Genomic DNA, 19,271 nt, shown 5'->3' with positions numbered 1-19,271 from the left:
TTACCACTGTGCAGGCTGGTGGTGGTGGTGTAATGGTGTGGGGGATGTTTTCTGGGCACACTTTAGGCCCCTTAGTGCCAATTGGCCATCGTTTAAATGCCACGGGCTACCTGAGCAGTTCTGAAGGCAAAATGGGGTCCAACACCGTATTAGTATGGTGTTCCTAATAATTCTTTAGGTGAGTGTATATATGTTTTTCTATTATAACAATTTGGACTATATTTCACATGGGGGCTACATCTAGAGAATCTGTAAAAATGTAATGTAGAACTCAATAAGAAACAAACTACCTAGTACTATTCTGAAAGATTTACATTATAAAAAGTGAAGTTTTATAGATAGATATATTTATATCCACCAGCAACATCTTTCAGTGGCGTCTGTGTGATCAATGTGTGTACAGTAGGTCATAAAACAGCATTAGTCTTAAAACTGTATGGAAAAAGTGATAATTATAGAATCATAGCCACTGATCACAAAAGTGTAAGAAAGAGAAATGTTTATGTGATGCAAAATGCTGCAAGTACCCATGACATTTTGTTGCTAAGTAACTGACATAAAGTATTACATAAAGTTTAAGGCAAAATTACAGTCCTGCATTGTGGGCTATTGTGATTGTGCATATCAGATTTTCTTTTAGCATTGTTGAATGTTTATGGAATTGTAGGAAATATGTCAGATTTAAATATGAATATGAAGTCTGTTTCTATTCCTTTTTTGTGTTTTCTTTCATTATTGAACAGGATTGTGTTAAAGTAAAGTACACAAAATATATGCAGTTCAAATGAAAGAAAAAATATTGCAACCCGCTCCTAATTTTATTTTATTTTCCTTTGACCCGTTATCTAACTTTGTAAGAGCATGAGCTAGCTTTCTTTTTGATCTTCAAATTCATTACCTGCTGGACTTGTCTAGTCAACAAAAGGACAATACTGCAGTCAGATCAAATCTATTAGGCTACATCACATCTCCGGTGAATGTTTCCGGAGCTCATAGGATCTGGCATTGCCAGATTCAACAGTTCACAGCCAGATCCCTATTGACTATAATGGGATCCGATGGTGATCTAGCTGCTTTCCAGCATAAATGCAAAGGTTTTAGCTGGACAAATATTGCTGCATGCAACAGTTTTTGTCTGTCTGACTGTCAGCATCTATGCCGGGTTTCAGCCGGACAAATATGGCAGACAGTTGGCATTTATGAATGATCAGGCTGCTGGATCATCTGTAACGGGAGCTGATCGGGTACAATAGCCGGTGGGTGACTGTTGTGTTACACAACTCTGATTATGGACATTTAACCCCACTGCATCTGATGGGTCATTTCCCCGGTACAGGAGCCAGTCAATTGCCATCAGGAAAACTGGGACACAGCATACCACTGTAGGTTATGTTTTAGATAGTAAAAAATGTCCCACAAAAAACCATCATAAAGTTATGTGAACAGTTATGTGGCTTTAGAAGTAAGAAGCTTTAGGAGTAAGAAATGAAAGCAAAAAAAAATTAAAATATGAAAATAGTTCAGATGGAAGGGGTTAATGAGCAAATGCACTTTATAAAAACTTTTCTCAGTGACATATAAAAGGTGGAGGGCCAAGTGCCAAGGCCCCTGCCGATTGCTAAAATAACAAGTTAGAAGCACTCATTTGAGCAATGTCTCTGATTACTGCTGAAGACTGCCTCAATAGAAAGTAGGATATATTTCCACTGGACCGGGGGTCGAGTGGAGGGGTGGACCGTAGGCGCAAAAACGCAACCAGAGTATTTTTAGAAACCAATGTTTTTTTATTATTGTTATAGTGACAACGCGTTTCGGGGTTCTGCGGACCCCTTTTTCAAGTCGAAAACAACATATACTCAAAATTACACACATTAGAAACACAAAGGTGTGCCTAAGGCTACAGGATTGCCCGGTAAAAGGAGATAATACTGGATAAAAGGTAGTGGTAACATAGCCGTCACGAGTAATGAAAGTAAAAAAAGTGATTACATGAATCATGAGGTCGTGACTGGATAAAAGGATACATGAATAGGTAAATGCAGGGCAGTTAATGCTGTAAGGAGTTGGTAAAAAGAGATTGAGAGCTAGGTATGACTTGTAAAAACAGGACATCAATAAAAAATATATACGTATAATATAAAATAAAATATATATGTGTATATAAAAATATATACGCATACATGCACACACATATACAAGTATATAAGTATAAAAATCTGCACCCATATATATAAGTATAAAGTGGGCGCTAGTTGAAAAGTAAGGCAGAGTATTAGGATTAGATGGTACAATAGCAAGTAAAAAATATACACTAGATGATGGCGCGTCTGGACGTGTAGTATAGTGCCAATTGGTGAGTAATATTATGGTTGGTTAAGGGTTAAAGTGTGAAAAAACAAAAACAAAGGTTTTTTTATTTTTTATATTTTTTTTTTCACACTTTAACCCTTAACCAACCATAATATTACTCACCAATTGGCACTATACTACACGTCCAGACGCGCCATCATCTAGTGTTATATTTTTACTCGCTATCTAATCCTAATACTCTGCCTTACTTTTCAACTAGTGCTCACTTTATACTTTTATATATATGGGTGCAGATTTTTATACTTATATACTTGTATATGTGTGCGCATGTGTGCGTATATATTTTTATATACACATATATATTTTATTTTATATTATACGCATATATTTTTTATTGATGTCCTGTTTTTACAATTCATACCTAGCTCTTAATCTCTATTTACCAACTCCTTACAGCATTAACTGCCCTGCATTTACGTATTCATGTATCCTTTCCCACAAAATAGAGCCTTTATTAGATGCAGTTAAAAATATCCAATACAGGAAAAGAAGAGATCCGAAGGCACATTTAGCCACAATCAATGGGAAACTGTACCAAGAATGAACATGCTTATTCTTTTTTCATATGTATTTTCATTTAAATGAATAATCACATCAAAATCCACAGCAAAAACAAAACATGCATGCAGGATTTTTCTCTAGTCAAAAATAATTGATGTCTGACAGAACTGACACAAACTGATGCTTAAAATAAGGCAGATCAGTGATTTTTCATTTTTATTTTCTTCTGATGGATCAGAACAATGGAAAGCTCAGCGCGGATGTGAACTCATATATTATCATCCATATGTGTTATTAGAGAAGATCTAACAATAAAAAAGGAAAATAAACAACTCGGATTAATCAGTATCAGAGGTAAGTAGCTACAATGAGAGGGTGTACAATCACATACATATGCATTATAGCGTGAAGGTGTATCTGGGGTCCACAGAGAAAGTAGATGACATCGAAGGGTCCCAGACCTTTTCAAAGACATTGACCGTATCTGTCCTGATTGCAGTGAGTCTTTCACAAAGGAGCAATTTGTTGACCCTATCTATAACCGCTTTTTTGCTGAGCGAGGGTGTGCGCCATTTAAAAGCGACATGAATTCTTGCAGCCAGCAAGATAAATTGTGATAACTTGAAATTAGCCATGGTTAACCCTGAAGGTTTGTCGCCTAATAGACATTGAGAGATCGTAGCCAGATATCTACAACTTAAGGTGGAGGCAATCAATGAGCAAATCTGATCCCAGAAACGCCTCACCACCGGGCAATTCCACCAAGTGTGTAGCATTGTGCCGTCCGCATCACATCCCCTAAAACATTTCTGGGATACCTCTGGGTACATAAGATGTAACCTGGCTGGAACCATGTATGTTCCATGCAAGATTTTAATAGAGGTTTCAGCTAAGGTAACTTGCCAGGAACCTTTCGTAAGTGTTTGCGAACGCTGGAACCAAGTGGGTGAGCATCAAGGTATCCATACACTCTGGACAGAAGACCTTGCTTATACAGAGAATATGCGGCCATTCTCTCAAAAGGGGTAAAGTCTATGTTCTGGGCTGACCCTACTAATGACTTCAAAAAGGAGAAAATTATATTAACATTAAAATGTTCTCCACCAGGGGAAGAGTGTTTCCCCCAAAAAATTGCTTTTAGATTCTAAGGTACCCCTACGAAGGAATTTATGTAGCGAGCAAAGATTGTTGCTGATCCACCAGTGAAAGGACGTGGAATGCAAACCCGGGCGAAACAACGGGTTGCCAAAAATCGGGGTCAGCGGGGATGGAGTGGACTGCAACTTATATTTGAACCGTACTGACCTCCAGAGTATCAATGAATAATGAGATAGGAGGGATGTGCTGCGGACGGTCGACGGCAAAGATGAAGCCGTCCATATCAAGGCTGTCCAAGTATAAGACGAAGAGAAAAACGGTGTGTGACCACAGTGTGAGGCGCCAGTCAAGCCAAGGGAAAATTATCAAGAACAAAATCCGTGGGATCTATATATTCAACCCGTACGGACCAATGCTGATACACGTACTAGAAGTGTAGAGGATTAGGACCAATTCCTGGTCACTAATTAACGGTGATAACAGTAGCAGGAGTATAAAATGGGATTAGACCCTGAACAAACAGATCCTGAGTGGGTATCGTATAACTAGTAGTAAAACCGTTGTAAAAATCACACTGGTATTACCAGGTTTTAGACCCATACAGGGCCAATGTATATAAAAGGATATAAACGTATACTGTGTATACAATCAATAAAATCAATAAATAATAATCGTCACCACTCACTTCACGGGGAGGAAATTTTGAGGGATGAAGCTCAAGACACCCAAAAAAATTACCTCCCAATCCTGGATCGCTTCAAAGATCTTAGGAAGAGGCGGCAGTTCCAAGCCAGGTACTTCTTGCAAATTCCTTTATTTTCAAAAACAGCAGGAAAAGAGAGCTCTACGCGTTTCGGGGTACAGACTGAGTCCCCTTCATCAGGAGCAGAATGTTATTACATAAAACAAACCGACATTTTATACCTGGAATGTGGGATCAAACCAAAATGGTGTCCTGTGGTTGGGGTGATGTCACTTCCGGGTCAAATTGTGCAATAGTCGTTATCCAGTCTTTTTTCTTTTTTTCTTCTCATGGGACGGGTGATGTTGCTGGAGGGCAGGCCAGCTATCTCTTATCTATTTCAATAGTATGGTGCAAGTGTACTGCCTTAAAAACCTGTACATTTTAAAATCAGGGTACCGGAGTGTGCCAGAGGATCACTTCTGGTCCGTGGAACGCACAGCTGGAGCGCACGCTAGATTAGTGCGCATGCGCCAGGCTAGGTACCGGAAGTGTAGCGCATATGTCCTGGCGAAAAGGAGATGTGGAACGCATGATGCGTTCCACTCGCGACATTGCTAGGGGACTGTACTATGCTATCTTCCGGACAAAAGTGTATATAGAACGGGGCCAGATGGAAAGAAGGGATGGACGGGTATATAAAAAAAGGAACTTGGACCACTGTATACATATATCTCAGGGGACAATAATGTTAGTAGGTACCTAGAATATAAATGGATATATGTCTCGAAGAAATATATGTATAAAAAATATATGTATGAAAATATATGTATAAAAGGGACTGCATAAAGAAAAAGTGAAGGAAAAGAATGATTGGGGATTCAGACCACTACACATATATATAACTCCAAGCCCCTTAGTAGTTGGGTTCTGAGTTTCCAAAGATAAGGGAAAACATATATACTTGCATATATAGAAAAACCTTATACTTGCACAAAAAAATACGCATAATATGCATAAAGTATATATTAAACACATACTGAGAAAATATATAAATAAATACATACATATAAAAACCTCTGTTTGGGAGGTGGTTATAAATAAATAAATAAATATATACAAATGTAAAAATTCTATTCAGGGGTGGTGGATTTCATGAGTGGATTAAGGATTTAGTGATCAGTAATTAGTATACTCAAGGGTTTCATTAAGGCCGAAAGGGGACAGCGTATTCAGACGATAAATCCAATACATTTCTTTCCGTGATAAACACTGATACGACTGGGGTACCCATTCAAGGGGTGTAACTTTTAGAAGTGCTGATTCAAGTATAAGGTGCCATATTAGACATTTCTAGAGAGACCCATAGTGGCTGTTTTCTCTTGTCCAGGTGTGTTAGAAAGAGTTGTGCCAACCTAGCTGCTCTATTTCAAGAAGTCTGGCACTGATAAACCCCCCTGGGATTTATGTTTGCACATAGTGGATTTAGAAATGCGAGGTCTCTTGTTAGCCCATATAAACTTCATAATATCCTTCTGTAGGGACTTTAGGTCGGCTGAGGGGACTGGGATGGGTAGCGTTCTAAACAAGTACAATAGTCTTGGTAGCACTACCCTTTTGACTATATGAATCCTACCAACCCATGATACCGGCAGGGAAGCCAAAGATTTCAAATCCTAATTTTATTGTACATCGGGGGGAAGTTAAACTTGTAAACCAATTCGGGTTTGGTCGGCAATGACGTCCCTAAATAGGAAATATATTGCGTCATAAGCTGGAAAGGAAAGTTACCTATTAGTTGCTCTTTCTGCTGGGGGGGGGGGGGGACATTGCAGGTGAGGAGTTCTGACTTGCTGTGATTAATTTTAAGGCCCGAGACTTCTGAAAAGGACTTTAACAATAGCAGCAGGTTAGGGAGCAGGTTAGGGAGGGACACTGTGGGGTTTGTAATGGACATTAGCAAGTCATCAGCAAATAGGCTCAGTTTGTACTCTGTCCCACCTATAGTCATTCCGCTAATGTCAGGGTTGCCTCTAATATGAATGGCCAAAGGCTCCATTGCTAAAGCAAAGAGGGCAGGACATAAGGGGCAGCCCTGTCGTGTACCTCTATGAATCCTTATAGGGGAAGGACTAGAGGTGGGAAGTTTAAAGTTCGCTTCAGGACTAGAGTACAATGAGCCTATCGCTGTAAGGAAGGGGCCAATTATTCCCATCTTGGACAGGTCTTTGTTTAAATAGTCCCAGGTGACTGAGTCGAACGCCTTTTCTATGTCTAATGCTAATAGTACTAGGGGTATTTTACATTGATTAGCTCCTTGCACTAGATTCAATACTTTTCTAATATTGTCTGGGGCCTCTCTCCCGGGAATGAACCCCACCTGGTCCTTATGTATTAAATCGGGTAGAATGGCGTTCAGCCGCCGGGCCAATATGGAAATGAAGATTTTGTTATCTAAATTAAGGAGTGAAATTGGCCTATAGTTCGAGGGGTTCAAAGGGTCTTTGTTGGGTTTGGGAATAACTGTGATGTTGGCTTTCAGAAATTCAATTGGAGGGACGCGTCCTTGCAAAAGGAGATTGCAATACTTTGCAATGTGGGTGGAAAGTAGCGGGGCAAATTTCTTATAATATAGGGCTGAAAACCCGTCTGGACCAGGGGCTTTACCTAATTTGAGATCTTTTATAGTCACCTCAACCACCTCCTCAGATACCGGTCTGCCAAGCGACGAGGAAATCTCTGTCGTCACTCGGGGGATAGGGATCGAGGCGAGGAAGCTGTGTAGATGGGACTCTGGGGGGGGGGGGGGTTTGGGGGTTGAATAAAGCTTTTGGTAAAAGGAATGAAAATGCTTGATGGATCATGTCAGGGTTGGAAGTAAGGTGTCCTGTGGCCGTACGCAGTTGGAATACCTGGTTTAATCTCTGTTTGGCCTTAAGTTGCGAGGCCAGCATTTTATCAGGCTTGTTGGCAAAACGATAATAATATGAGGCTGTCCAGCGCAGGGCTTTTTCTGTGTTATTAGAGAGCATGGTATTTAACTGTAATTTAGTATCTTTTACCGCTTTTAGCAGATACAGGGAAGGTGAACGTTGATGGGCCTTAACCAGTCTCTCTAGTTTAGCCTCTAATGCTCTCTGTGCCTCAGTACGTTCGCGTTTCAGTCGTGAAGCTACATTAATAAGTTTCCCCCTCATAAATGCCTTATGGGCTAACCACACATTTAACAGATCGGAGTCAGTCGTAGTGTTGTCCCTGAAAAATTCCCGAATGTCTACCTGTAACTGATCTACCAAGCCCGGTCTGGACAACAAAGACTCATTCAGTCTCCAGTGAAAAGGCCTAGGTGTCCGTCCTGGACAATCTATCTCGGCCAGTACCATGTCATGATCCGACCAGGAGGAAGGGATATGCCTTGAATAGGACAAAATGGGCGAGTAATAAGTATAACTCCTTTGTGGTCCATTATGTTCCCTCCACGTATCTGCTATGTTCATGGATTCAAGAACCTTGCGGATTCTGATGTCATGTGTACGAGGACGAGGTTGGGCGGGAAGGGATGAGCGATCTAATACAGGGTTAACAGTAAAATTAAAGTCCCCGCACCAAATCACCTTGTGAAATGTAAGTGCGTCAATGATAGAACCCATCTCACTAAAAAATTAAATGGGGTCCTCATTGGGTGCATACACATTAACCAGGCAGAGAGTTTCCTCCTGGTATGTTCCTAACAGAATGACAAATCTTCCGTTGGGGTCCAGGATTGATTGTGTGACTGTCATCGGGAAGGAATTCCTTAGTAGCGTTATCACACCCCTACTCTTAGACTGAAAAGTAGATGAATAGAACCTGGTATACTGAGGGTGAAAATATTTTGGGTGGGACCCTGGTGTATAATGAGATTCCTGAAGGCAAAGAACGTCTGGTTTGCAGCCTTCCGTTTTCTAGGGGAGATTAGACCCCTTACATTATGTGACAGGACTTTATACATGATCTGTGATAACTAAGGGGATCGTATGTATGCTAAAGGTAGTGATGTTCTCTGGCTCAGTTACCCCAACAACCAACTCTACACTTATTGTCAATCTCTCATTGGTACCGTAAAATAATTGATCCAAAACATAAAAATCAAACAATAGAACAGAAAAAGTTATGACTATAGCATGAAAAGAAACGTCTAACATTGACTGACTCGGGTCAGCTAACTCTAACAGGTTGGATGAGGGAGGACCTCGCCCAAAAATGGCGCAAATCCCCGTCTCCATCAACCCTCTCAGGTGAGGCAACATGAAAGTCCACTAGGCTACTTCCCTGGTGTAGGACTCCAGGTCAAGGTGAAAATCAGGCATAGCTGAGGCATCCTTGATGCGGGGTGAGTCGACATGGGAATAATTATGACTGTCTAATAGGACAAAGTACAACATAACAGGGTCAACGGTGACCCTTAAAAACGTTAGAACAGTAAGTTCAAATCTTTAGAGTATCAGGACACCTTAATCATCATAGTTCAGGTCCTTGGCAACCGACTCACGGAACCGGATGACGGGGCCACTGTGGTCCAAACTCTAGCTGGTCTTTGAGGCTTGGGGGCCGGATCCGGTCCATCTCTTTGGTCATGAGGTATGCCCGCTTTCTGCAAGGTCTCCAGGCCTTCCGATAGTGAGCGAACCACATGGGTCCGGGAGTTGAGCTGAAAGGACAGCGCGAAGGGGAAGCCCCATCTGTATTTGACTTGTGCCCTCTGTAGTGCTTGAGTAACAGGCCACAGGTCGCGGCGGAGGGTGGATGGCGCCAAGTCCGCATAAAGATGTACAGATGACGGGAGGCCCGGTAGTTCAGAAATGTTTCTGGCTGCTGCCAAGATCAGATCCCTGGTCTCAGGGTGGTGGAATTTCAATATAACATCCCTGGGTAGATCACTGGAGCATGGTTTGCCCAAGGCCCTGTGGACTCTGTCCATTTTCAGGGGACTTTGATCCTCCTGTGGAAGAAGGGCGTTGAATAGCGCTGTCATGGTGGCAGGCAGATCTGTGTATAATTCCGGCAGACCTCTCACCCAAAGGTTTCCTCTGCGGGACCTATTTTCGAGATCCTCGATCTTGGATTCGAGTGCCTCTAGTTGCGCTGTGTGCGCATCAATGCCCGCTCTATCTGTCCCCAGAGCATCTGCAATATCATCGGTCCAGGACTCTAAGTCCGAGACCCGCTGCCCCAGGTCTTGAATTTGGCAAGTGAATTCCGCCACTGCTTGCGATAGCTCCGTGCGGAACAACGATGCTATGTTGGTAAAAAGCTCCGTCTGACCAGGCTGCTGTTCTCGGGGCTCCAGGATGGATCCACTGGCTGTGGAGGAGGCGGGGCTTGACAGAGCTGGAGAGGGGTCCGCCATTGCTGTTTGCCCGGCACTTCTAAAGAGTTCAGGTAAAGTCTGTGAAGGAGTCGGCGTATTCTCCGTTCTCGCCTTTCCTCTTTGATGGCACATCTTCGTGCAACTTGTCACGAAATCTGGAGGCTTGTGGAGCCGGTATAACGGCGCTTAAGGAGGGTTTTCTGCAGCCCGCAGCACAGAGCTCATGTTTCCTTCATGTATCCTTTTATCCAGTCACGACCTCATGATTCATGTGATCACTTTTTTTACTTTCATTACTCGTGACGGCTATGTTACCACTACCTTTTATCCAGTATTATCTCCTTGAGTATATATTGTTTTAGACTTGAAAAAGGGGTCCGCAGAACCCTGAAACGCGTTGTCACTATAACAATAATAAAAAAACATTGGTTTCTAAAAATACTCTGATTGCATTTTTGCTGGTCCTGGTCCAGTGGAAATATATCCTATTCATCGACCCAGGCAGCGGCTTGGCCCCCGCCAAAGGGGAACGCGGACGGAATCGGCAGCATCAACCAGTGAGACGTAATCAGTCCTATTCACCTCCAGTCCAGTTGCACCAAACAATAGGTGCATCAACAACAGGTGAGCAGTACCACTCTTCCTGTTGCTCTGGAGGCTCGGCTCTTAACTTATTTACCCTATGAGCGCCTTTTTCTCTCCTTGGCCATTATCTACTCAATAGAAAGTAGAAAAAAGAAGTATAAGTACTTCATTTAGATTTCCCACTCCTTTTGAATCCACTCCTGGGTTTTGACAGTTACCCAGGAGGAGCAGTTTTTGGATCCGTTCAAATAATAAAACCGTCTGCATCCGTTCAGAACTGATCTGTTTGTATTATCTTTAACATAGCCAAGACGGATCCGTTGTGAACACCATTGAAAGTCAATGGAGGACAGATCCGTTTTCTATTGTGCCAGATTGTGTCATAGAAAATCCGTCCCCATTAACTTACATTATGTGTCAGAACGGATCAGTTTGGCTCAGTTTCATCAGACGGACACAAAAATTCTCCAAAGCGGAATGAAGACGGAACGGAGGCAAACTGATCATTTTCCATTCAGAATGCATTAGGGCAAAACTGATCTGTTTTGGACTGCTTGGGAGAGCCCTGAACGGATCTCACAAACAGAAAGCCAAAACGCAAGTGTGAAAGTAGCTTAAAGAGTTGTCCAAATCATTACTAGTGATGTCCCATATTTAGGATAGGCCATCACTATCTGACCGGTCAACCCTCTTGTAAAGGGTTGGATAATCTCTTTAAGGCAAATGTGAACAAAGCTGTACTTAAAGATGCATAGGCCTCGATTTATCAAGAACGAGTAGGGGAAGATAAGTTTCCCCCTAAATGTAGCATTTTAGTAAATATGTCTAAGGCTACTTTCACACTTGCGCTTGATCGGATCCGTTCTGAACGGATCCGATCATATTAATGCAGACGGAGGCTCCGTTCAGTACGGATCCGTCTGCATTAATAACTTAGAAAAATTTCTAAGTCTGAAAGTAGCCTGAGCGGATCCGTTCAGACTTTCAATGTAAAGTCAATGGGGGACGGATCCGCTTGAAGATTGAGCCATATGGTGTCATCTTCAAGCGGATCCGTTCCCATTGACTTACATTGTAAGTCTGAACGGATCCGCTCGACTCCGCACGGCCAGGCGGACAGCTGAACGCTGCAAGCAGCGTTCAGCTGTCCGCCTGGCCGTGCGGAGGCGAGCGGAGCGGAGGCTGAACGCCGCCAGACTGATGCAGTCTGAGCGGATCCGCTCCATTCAGACTGCATCAGGGCTGGACGGAGGCGTTCGGGTCCGCTCGTGAGCTCCTTCAAACGGAGCTCACGAGCGAACCGACGAACGCAAGTGTGAAAGTAGCCTTATGTGTGTGGAGGAAACCCATGCAAACTAGTTTACCAGTAAAAAATAAATGTCACAGTCAGATTAATGTGTGTAAGGACCTTCATGCTATTTTCATGTCATTGTCTTCATTTTTTATTATCTCTTTGTTAGCCCGCTCTCATAATCTCTATTTTACCTTAGCCCATGCTAGTGCTGCCCTTCATTTACACTTTAAGCCAAATCTTTTTTTTCTTACAGAAAATGATGCAATCCACACAATATATTACAGTTTTATAAATATGATAAAGACTGAATAATTTTGATATTTTTGCACATTATTTTATAATCGTATATTGATAATCAAATAGTCCAAAAATAAATAAATTCATATAATGCAAATGGTAAAAACAAAATTTATGGAAATACCAGCTAATATAACATCTAAAATTATACATTACAGGCTGAAAAAGCTGAAGGTTTCATCAATCTTTCTGAGTTCATTGTGAATCCTGCCACTGATAGCAAGAAAAAATAGTGAGTTGAAAAATATATATTTTTTTACTAATATGTATTTGTTTACCTTTATTAAATATAATTTTAAGGGTGCACTCAGACGCTGCAGATTTTGTTGCAAAAATTTCCGTGACTGAAAATCAGTTCCATTCACCTAAATGGGGCTTACAGAAATCCATGTGCTTTCAACCCCATCCAAATGAATGAAACCGATTTTCTGCTGTGGAAATTTCTGCAGCAAAATCTGCAGATGTGAGTGCACCCTAGTAGACAAAATGTGCACGGATCTGAATAACAATTATCAGTGTGTTCCATGTAAAGATTATTGCACATTATTCTATTTCATGTATCAATACATAGTTAAAAACATCTAGTTTTTGTCAAGTAGGTTGTAATAGTTATGAATGTGTTGATCACATGTAGGTTCACATTTACAGCAATGCAGATATAGAAAAATGCTAGCAGTGTGTGGGCTTGTAACACAGTAACAGGGCTGCCATCAGAAATTTTGGGGCCCCTTACACAGCTCAAGGCCTGGGCCCCCCCTCCTACCCCGCCGCTTTAGAATCCATCCTGACTCCACCTCCCCTCCACCCCCAAGGACCTACCACCAATTTCATAATTTTTTTACAACTACAAAGACAGTAAAAAGTGATAATCAGTGATTTCAGTAAGGAATTCATTTTTGACCAAATAATATGAAGCCTGCTACTACGACAAGGTAGACTCTTTTAAGCAGGACCCTACACTAACACTAACTACACTATCTGTTCTAATCTGCCCTAGCAATCTTCCCCTGGCACATTTAAATAAAAAAAAGCACAAGGTTTACTGTTACAGTGTTATGGGGGGAATCTGTGGAGGACTTACTCTATTGGGGGGGGGGGTGAATATGTGGATGACACACTGTTATGGGGGAATCTGTGGATGACACTGGTATGGGGGAATCTGTGGATGACACACTGTTATGGGAGAATCTGTGGATGACACACTGTTATGGGGGATCTGTGGATGACACACTGTTATGGGGGATCTGTGGATGACACACTGTTATGGGGGATCTGTGGATGACACACTGTTATGGGGGATCTGTGGATGACACACTGTTATGGGGGATCTGTGGATAACACACTGTTATGGGGGAATCTGTGGATGACACACTGTTATGGGGGAATCTGTGGATGACACACTGTTATGGGGGAATCTGTGGATGACACTGTTATGGGGGAATCTGCGGATGACACACTGTTATGGGGGGAATCTGTGGATGACACACTGTTATGGGGGAATCTGTGGATGACACTGTTATGGGGGATCTGTGGATGACACACTGTTATGGGGGAATCTGTGGATGACACTGTTATGGGGGAATCTGTGGATGACACAGTTATGGGGGATCTGTGGATGACACTGTTATGGGGGATCTGTGGATGACACACTGTTATGGGGGGATCTGTGGATGACACACTGTTATGGGGGGGATCTGTGGATGACACACTGTTATGGGGGAATCTGTGGATGACACAATGTTATGGGGGATCTGTGGATGACACACTGTTATGGGGGAATCTGTGGAGGACTTACTGTTATGGGGGGAATATGTAGATGACACACTGTTATGGGGGAATCTGTGGATGACACACTGTTATGGGGGATCTGTGGATGACACACTGTTATGGGGGATCTGTGGATGACATTGTTATGGGGGATCTGTGGATGACACACTGTTATGGGGGAATCTGTGGATGACACACTGTTATGGGGGATCTGTGGATGACACACTGTTATGGGGGATCTGTGGATGACACACTGTTATGGGGGATCTGTGGATGACACACTGTTATGGGGGATCTGTGGATGTCACACTGTTATGGGGGAATCTGTGGATGACACACTGTTATGGGGGATCTGTGGATGACATTGTTATGGGGGATCTGTGGATGACACACTGTTATGGGGGAATCTGTGGATGACACACTGTTATGGGGGAATCTGTGGATGACACACTGTTATGGGGGAATCTGTGGATGACACACTGTTATGAGGAATCTCTGGATGACGCACTGTTATGAGGAATCTGTGGATGATACTGTTATGGGGATCTGTGGATGACACTGTTATGGGGATCTGTGGATGACACACTGTTATGGGAGATCTGTGGATGACACACTATTATGGGGGATCTGTGGATGACACACTGTTATGGGGGATCTGTGGATGACACACTGTTATGGGGGATCTGTGGGTGACACACTGTTATGGGGGGGGGTCTGCGGGTGATGCACTGTTATGAGGGATCTGTGGATGACACTCAACCACTCTCAAACCCAACTGGTCAAACTTGTTAAATGGATCCCAAACACAATATGCACAATAACACCCCCCACCCCCTCCAACACTTAATTAACCCCTTCATGGCCTAAACATTTTTTTCAAAGCTGAACACAAAGCTAAATAGGGCTGGGTGGGCTGGCAAGGGAGGGGTTAATAACAATGATGGAGGATCATGGCCCTGTGGGATAATCCAGAAAACAGCTTTGCATTTTACCCCTGAGCAAAGACCACACAACAAGTTGGACATGCAGTACTTTTAGTCTGGCGGCCTTTCGCCATGCTCTGCCGTGCTGGGCCGGAGCTCCACCCCCGTCCCCATTATAGTCAATGGGGATGGAGCGGTGGTCCGGCGAAATAACGGCAGGACGAATCTGACAGGGTGAACAGCCTGTCGGATCCGTCCTGCCGCTAGTGTGAAAGTAGCCTTACAATCTCATGGCTTCTGAGCAACAGATCGCGTGGTCTTCACAGCCATCTGTCACTTCTCTTATCTCTTTTCTCCTGGCCCTTAATCTTATCACTGCTGCAAAAGCATCAGCCTCAGTGTAAACTGTTCTAGAGTCTGACTCACGGCTCTTTTAACTCAAAGAATCGAATGAGTCACTAACTAAGTCGGATCTTTAGATTCTTTTAACCTGAGGCTCATTTGATTCTTTCTTAGACTCCCTGCACTTGTGTCAGTGACTCAGAGCTGCTAGTGCTTGCCTTGCCTCAGCTCTGATTGGTTGGTGGGCGGGGAGGGGAGGGGCTGGCAGAAGCAGCTTCCACTCTAGGATCAGATTACACTCCTCCCGAGTCCCTCCCCTCCCTGCTGCCAGCGGCTCTGCTATTGTGTGCTAGGTCAGACTGAGCTGTTTCACACGGATCGGCTCAGTCAGAGAAATCGACTCCTCCGGTTCAGTGAACTGAATCGATTCAAATGAATGATTCGTTCATGAACTGGACATCATTAGCAAGGAATGATCAATTGCCCCCCCTCTAGCGATGCAATAAAGTTCAACTCAAGTCACTGACAAATGAGAGGGGGTAAAAAAAAAAGTTTTTTACATTGGAACTGGCCGGGCCCCCCCAGGGTCTGGGCCCCTTACTGGGGTATCAGCTGTACCCCCCTGATGGCGGCCCTGCACAGTAACATAGTTTATAAGGGCTCATGCACACAAGCGTATTTTCTTTCCGCTTCCATTCTGTGTTTTTTGCGGACCATATGCGGAACCATTCACTTCAATGGGTCCACAAAAACAAGGGAAGGTACTCTGTGTGCATTCCGTTTCCGTATTTCTGTTCCACAAAAAAGTAGCGCGTGTCCTATTATTGTCCGCAAATCACGGTCCGAGGCCCCATTCAAGTCAATGGGTCCGCAAAAAATACGGAATGCACACAGAACAAATCCGTATGTCATCCGTATTTCATCCTTATTTTGCAGATCCATACTGTAGAAATGCTATGCCCAGCCCATATTGCTGATGTATTTGGTGATTAAAAAGTTACTGTTTCAGCTTCCGATCCGCAAAAAACGGATCGCATACGGAAACCATACGGATATTTTTTGTGGAATAACGGAACAGAAGAGGACTTAAATCAGAGAAAAAAATAACTCAGATATGGAACAACGGATCCGTGAAAAACAGACCGCAAAACAACAACGGTCGTGTGCATGAGCCCTAAGGCTGAAAAAAGACATTTGTCCATCCAATTCGGCCTGTTATCCTGCAAGTTGATCCAGAGGAAGGCAAAAAATCTGTGAGGTAGAAGCCAAATTCCCCCACTTAAGGCTGCTTTCACACGGGCGTTGCGGTTTGGGGCTGGATGCGTTCAGAGTGCGTTCAGTGAAACTCGCACTATTTTGCAAGTAAGTTCAGTCAGTTTTGTCTGCGATTGCGTTTAGTTGTTCAGTTTTTTCCATGCGGGTGCAATGCGTTTTGATGCGTTTTTCACGCACGTGATAAAAAAACAGAATGTTTACAAACATCTCTTAGCAACCATCAGTGAAAAATGCATCGCACCCGCACTTGCTTGCGGATGCAATGCATTTTTCACGCAGCCCCTTTCACTTCTATAGAGCCAGGGCTGCGTGAAAAACGCTGAATATAGAACATGCTGTGATTTTCACGCAACGCAGAACTGATGCGTGAAAAACAACGCTCATGTACACAGACCTATTGAAATTAATGGGTCAGGATTCAGTGCGGGTGCTATGCGTTCACGTCATGCATTGCACCCGCGCAGAAAACTCGTTCGTGTCAAAGGGACCTAAGGGGAAACAAAATTCCTTCCCGACTCCAATCAGGCAATCAGAATAACTCCCTGGATCAACGACCCCTCTCTAGTAGCTATAGCCTGTAATATTATTACACTCCAGAAATACATCCAGGCCCCTCTTGAATTCCTTTATTGTACTCACCATCACCACCTCCTCAGGCAGAGAGTTCCATAGTCTCACTGCTCTTACCGTAAAGAATCCTTTTCTATGTTTGTGTACAAACCTTCTTTCCTCCAGACGCAGAGGATGTCCCCTCGTCACAGTCACAGTATGTATCAGCAGCGTGAGAATATTTCATAATCAAGTAATGTGGCACTATATGGTAGCCAAAATATGTACAGTTCTATGTGAAAACAGTCCTAATAAAAAATGTCAGCGTTACAGCTTTTATTTTTTTTTAGAACAAAAATGAATGGGGTAGCAGAGCGACTCGCAAGCTGCCACAACTGTGACTCTAGAGATAGTCGTAAAAAAAAAAAACAAGCAAGGTTGGGGTCAGAGGTCACGAACGTGGCAGTCTACGAGTCATGTTCTGACCCCATTTATTTCTAGGGCTGCACTACTGTAAAGTGATCCTTGGTCGCTTGACATTGGATATGATGATTGGCAGTGGTGTCGCAGGGCAACACGTGATAGTCACAAAAAAATCTCACTATTTTACACTATTGACTATCACTTGGTTATGTTTTTTTGTGCCCTGTAACAATCACACGACATCAGGTTGCTGACAAGTTGCACATATTTTTTTGTCATGCGACATGTGACCATACAGCCCCAGCTTTAATTAGTAGTCTAATTGGTTGTTATGGACGTGGTTTTCATAAAACCAGTTGCTTATAGCAGTAATTTAATTTTTTAAAATTAAAAAAACATTATTTTTTTTAAACAATTATTTCTCGTCCAAAAATATTTACTTACTTCACTGAGGGTCCTTTCACGCATTGCTTTTTGCTGAGGTTTTTCTACACTTGTGTTTTTGGTGCATTTTTGTGATAAAAATACCAGCTCCAGATATTAGCTGGAGGTCTGTGGAAAATATCAAAAACAAGACACACAATCTTTATTTTATTTATTTATTTATTTATTTTCTCCTGGCATCTTTGTTAATTAGGTGGCACGTTTTTTTTCTTACTGGCTTCTTTTCAAAAGTGCATGAAGAAAAGGGTATGAAGAAAAAGCACTGTTTGCAAAAAATGCGTCAAAAACCACAGGTAGACAAAAAAAACACATGCGATATACAGTCGTGGCCAAAAGTTTTGAGAATTACATAAATATTGGAAATTGGAAATGTTGCTGCTTAAGTTTTTATGATAGCAATTTGCATATACTCCAGAATGTTATGAAGAGTGATCAGATGAATTGCATAGTCCTTCTTTGGCATGAAAATTAACTCAATACCAAAAAAACCTTTCCACTGCATTTCATTTCTGTCATTTAAAGTCATTTCAGTAATCGTCCTGTTAACTCAGGTAAAAATGTTGACGAGCACAAGGCTGGAGATCATTATGTCAGGCTGATTGGGTTAAAATGGCAGACTTTACCTGTTAAAAGGAGGGTGATGCTTGAAATCATTGTTCTTCCATTGTTAACCATGGTGACCTGCAAAGAAAAGCGTGCAGCCATTATTGCATTGCATAAAAATGGCTTCACATGCAAGGATATTGTGGCTACTAAGATTGCACCTCAATCAACAATTTATAGGATCATCAAGAACTTCAAGGAAAAAGGTTCAATTCTTGTTAAGAAGGCTTCAGGACGTCCAAGAAAGTCCAGCAAGCGCCAGGATCGTCTCCTAAAGAGGATTCAGCTGCGGGATCGAAGTGCCACCAGTGCAGAGCTTGCTCAGGAATGGCAGCAGGCAGTTGTGAGCGCATCTGCACGCACAGTGAGGCGAAGACTTTTGGAAGATGGCCTGGTGTCAAGAAGGGCAGCAAAGAACCCACTTCTCTAAAAAAAAACACATCAGGGACAGATTGATCTTCTGCAGAAAATATGGTGAATGGACTGCTGAGGACTGGGGCAAAGTCATATTCTCCAATAAAGCCTTTTTCCGATTGTTTGGGGCATCAGGAAAAAGGCTTGTCCGGAGAAGAAAAGGTGAGCGCTACCATCAGTCCTGTGTCATGGCAACAGTAAAGCATCCTGAGACCATTCATGTGTGGGGTTCCTTCTCATCCAAGGGCCTGGGCTCACTCACAATTTTGCCCCAAAACACAGCCATTAATAATTTCTTCCAACAATCCAACAACAGTTTGGTAAAGAACAATGCATTTTCCAACACGATGGAGC

The 19,271-nt window shown here is 42.7% G+C and overlaps 1 protein-coding gene across 4 annotated transcripts in view; it reads left to right on the top strand.

Moving 5' to 3' along the window:
• The window catches only part of IPCEF1 (interaction protein for cytohesin exchange factors 1), a 493,239-nt gene that overhangs the window by 309,097 nt on the left and 164,871 nt on the right, over positions 1-19,271 (top strand). For all 4 annotated transcript variants that reach the window (XR_006388642.1, XM_044289604.1, XM_044289605.1 and 1 more), the window contains exon 5: positions 12,336-12,409. Coding sequence is in view for 3 of the 4 variants with exons in the window: in XM_044289604.1 (XP_044145539.1) it covers positions 12,336-12,409 (74 nt within the window). In the remaining variant the exon portion in view is untranslated. The remainder of the gene's footprint in view (positions 1-12,335; positions 12,410-19,271) is intronic.

Source organism: Bufo gargarizans, chromosome 4, assembly GCF_014858855.1.
Source record: "Bufo gargarizans isolate SCDJY-AF-19 chromosome 4, ASM1485885v1, whole genome shotgun sequence".
Lineage (NCBI taxonomy): Eukaryota > Metazoa > Chordata > Amphibia > Anura > Bufonidae > Bufo > Bufo gargarizans.
This window is presented reverse-complemented; position numbering and strand designations above follow the sequence as displayed.